Genomic DNA, 3,449 nt, shown 5'->3' on the forward strand with positions numbered 1-3,449 from the left:
GATGGGTGGGTGGGTGGATGGGTGGGTAGATGGATGGATGGATGGATGGATGATAGATGGATGGGTGAGTGGGTGAATGAATGGATGGATGGATAGATGAACGCATCCCTCCTTATGGTGAATGCTATGTTCTGAGACCCTTTGCTGTAGTGTACTTAATACAATCTCATGAACAGACTTGGTATATACAGGATCCCAAGAAAACAGACTTCTAAGCACCTTCTTCCTCTTAAACCCGGGATTCCTGTCTCAACTCCACACTCCCTCTCCCATCACACCCAGGAGTCCAGCCATTGCTGCCTCAGGACCTACAGTTTAGGTCCCCAGGTCACTCCTCATGCTGGACCTCCATCGAGGTCCTCCCTTTGGGACATCGAAGTCCAGGTGGCCCCTCACCCTGCTTCCCAGGGAAGACACTGGGCTCAGCTGGGGGAGGCAGCGTGATTCACCAGGAAGCAGCAACTCCGGGCTTCAGGCCCCTGCCTGTCCGACTCTCACTTCTAGGAACCCAGTGGGAGGCTGTGGACACTGGCCCGCTCGTGGATCAGGCAGATCCGTGCAGACTGTGGCTCTGCCCCTTTTCTCTGGGGAAGTCCCTTCCCACCTCTCAATTTTTAAGATTTTTAAGCTCCGCGAAGGCGCTGCTTCTAGCTGTTTTCTTTTCCGCTGTGTGTTCGTCGTGCGTCCCTGGTGCTCAGGAGGGTGCTCGATGAATATGTGTGGAATGATTAGGGGGGTGAGTGAATGATGGAAGGAGGCGGGCCGCCCTCCTGCCCAAAGCTTCTGTGAGCATTGGGATTGTGAGCACAGGTGCCGTGCAGTGTGAGTTTCTATCCTCGTGGAGTTGCATGCTAGGCGGGGGAAATAGACAAAGATCACATACGTACGAAATGAAACATGAGGTAAAGAGCTATAATGGTCACAGAGGGTGAGGACGAGGAGGGAAGGAGGGGCGGGGTTTTAATTAGAACGGTCAGGGACGGCTTCTAAGAGGAAGTGACATTCGGAAGAAGTAGGCTTCCGCTTAGATGGAGGACCCGGGTCGGAAGATTGGAGAGAGAGAAGGTCAGAGGTGTCATAAGGAGACACTTCCAAGTCCTGCGGTCCCCTCGTTGTTAATTTAAAAGTGACCCAGGAGGAAGTGGGGTGCATGGCTCTGTTTGCCTGTGAAACGTGTCAGCTGTGGATGCACAGGGGGGCAGATTGGATCCAGGCCAGGATCGGGGGCGGAGGAGAGGGGGTCGCTCTCTCTGGGAATGAACCACCTCTGCCTCCTCAGAGAACTTTCCGGACACCCTCAACTGTGCGGAAGTAGAAGTCTTTCCCCTGAAGCGATGTGAGGACGTCTATCCTGGGCAGGTCTCAGAGGGTATGATCTGTGCAGGGGACACCAGAGGGGCGGACTCCTGCCAGGTGAGTGACTTCCGAACGAACCAATCCGAAAGATTTTTCCCCCCTCCTCCGTCAGCCCTTGTGGCCCCTGGAGATGTGGCAGCAGCGGGGTGACCCCCAAAGAGTCAGCACCCAGGGCGACCTGGGCCTATGTTTACGGGGTGCTGGGCCACAGTCTTCCTGCAGGTCACACAGCGCAGGGGTCAGGAACGTTGGATTGTCTCTGTCATTGTCCTGGGATCCCTGGCCTGCAGGGGGCAGTTCGGGCACGGAAGGGGCTAAACGGGGTGACCGACCAGCCACTTTTTTGGGCGCCTGACTGGGTTCCCCGGCACAACGGCCTTGGTCCCTTAGGGGAGCATTGCTGTGTCCCCATCTGGCCAGGCAATGGCAGCACTGACCTCAGCGCTCCCTCTGTGACTCCCCATCCTCAAGATGACAAACCTGGGGTTCTGCCATAGATGTGACACTCTCTTTCCTTCCCGCCGGCTGCAAGGCCAGTTCTCGAGGCTCTCCCGGCTTTGTCCCGTTCATGGAAGCCCCCTCCCCACCCCACCCCCCAGCTATTGGTCCCTGAAGACGACGCTTCAATGCTTTTTCTTCCCCGTTGGCCAGGAATGCAGTCATTCCTATTAGTGATCTCGCCATGAAATCTAGTCTCTCTGGATGGCTCGTGGAAACACTGGTGTCTTTGCACAGGGACTCCCACCATTGTGTGCGTGTGTGCGTGTGCGTGTGCGTGTGCGTGTGTGTGTGTGTGTCCACAAGAATCCTGCACCTTTATCCCATGCTTGATAACTGGGTTCCCTGATCCCTTCACCAGAGGCCGGAATCGGAAGAGACATCAGTTCAGTCCCCCCTGCCTCCTTGAGAATGTTCTCTTCTCTCGTGGGTCAGGATTTTCCTCATCGTCCTCAGGCACCCTCTCCATGACCTCATCCCTGGAAGTCCTCCCTTCTCTCTCTCAATCTCTCCCTCCCTGAGCAAACTCTAGGCTCCAGGGGACAAGGCTCTTAGCCCCATTGGCTGGAGGGGACCGATCACTTCGCAGGGCAGGTACTAAGTTGCTGGCTACTTAGGAAGGCATCGCAGGTGAAACTCTCCCTCTGCTCCCCCTCCAGGGCGATTCCGGGGGCCCTCTGGTGTGTGATGGAGTTCTCCAGGGTATCACATCCTGGGGATCAGACCCCTGTGGGAAGCCCCAGAGACCCGGCGTCTACACTAACCTCTGCCGCTACCTGGACTGGATCAAGAAGACCATAGGCAGCAAAGGCTGAGCCCAGGACGAGCTCTGGGTCTCCCTCAATAAACAACCTTCATCTAGCTCCTTGCCTGTCTGTACTTCGGCGCTGCCATCGAGGGTGAAGGGACAGGGTCCGTGCCATGCCGAGAGGCTTGACAGGAGGTCTTAGAGAGACCAGAACCCCCATGGTCGCTCTGGCCATGGGACCCCCTTTTTTTTTTTCTGGAAAGACTTGGAGGAATGAGGGGTTAATTCCAAAGTAAGGTTTCTGATATCCAATGGGCTGGCCTGTGAAAGACAGACTCAAAAGGGTTTCTCTTTCTTTGTCTTGAGCAGCTAAAGTGTTATTCAACTTTGGGGAGAGAGTCCCCCTCCACTGTCGAAACTGTGAGATATGCAGAGTAGGGTGCAGGAAGTGTAGGAACAGCTTAAATACGTGCTCACGAACACCCCGAAAACCACAGCCCAGGTGAAGAAACAATGTCGACAGCCCCAAATGTCTGAGAGACAGTTATTTTTTTTTTTTCTCTCTCTCTCTCTCTCAAGAGAAATAGCAGCTTTTCTCCTAGCTTGGAGCTGTCAGGAGGTGACTGCTGTGGTAGGAGGAAGTGAAGCATGTCCCTGCTGGGGTCCGAATTGAAGTGTGGAGGAAAGGACATTGGGGGGCATTTCCATTAGAGCAAAGTGCAAATCGCCTCGGGGAAAGCTGTGGGGGGGGGGCGGGGCAGGGGGAGGCAGTTATTGTAGGCCCGTAAATGAAGCGCAACAAGCTAGGCAGTGGCTTCCCTTCGTGTCTAGTTCTTGCCTCTTCTAG

At 55.1% G+C, this 3,449-nt stretch overlaps 1 protein-coding gene across 1 annotated transcript in view; it reads left to right on the forward strand.

Annotated features, from left to right (window-relative positions):
• Positions 1 to 2,669, forward strand: part of LOC105307411 (kallikrein-8) — a gene marked incomplete at its 5' end in the record, with an annotated part of 3,812 nt that extends 1,143 nt beyond the window's left edge. The window contains 2 exons of the mRNA XM_011382917.1: positions 1,280 to 1,413; positions 2,514 to 2,669. Coding sequence (XP_011381219.1) covers positions 1,280 to 1,413; positions 2,514 to 2,669 — 290 coding nt within the window. The remainder of the gene's footprint in view (positions 1 to 1,279; positions 1,414 to 2,513) is intronic.
• Positions 2,670 to 3,449: the final 780 nt, after the last annotated feature.

The sequence above is a fragment of the Pteropus vampyrus genome, unplaced genomic scaffold, assembly GCF_000151845.1.
Source record: "Pteropus vampyrus isolate Shadow unplaced genomic scaffold, Pvam_2.0 Scaffold494, whole genome shotgun sequence".
NCBI lineage: Eukaryota > Metazoa > Chordata > Mammalia > Chiroptera > Pteropodidae > Pteropus > Pteropus vampyrus.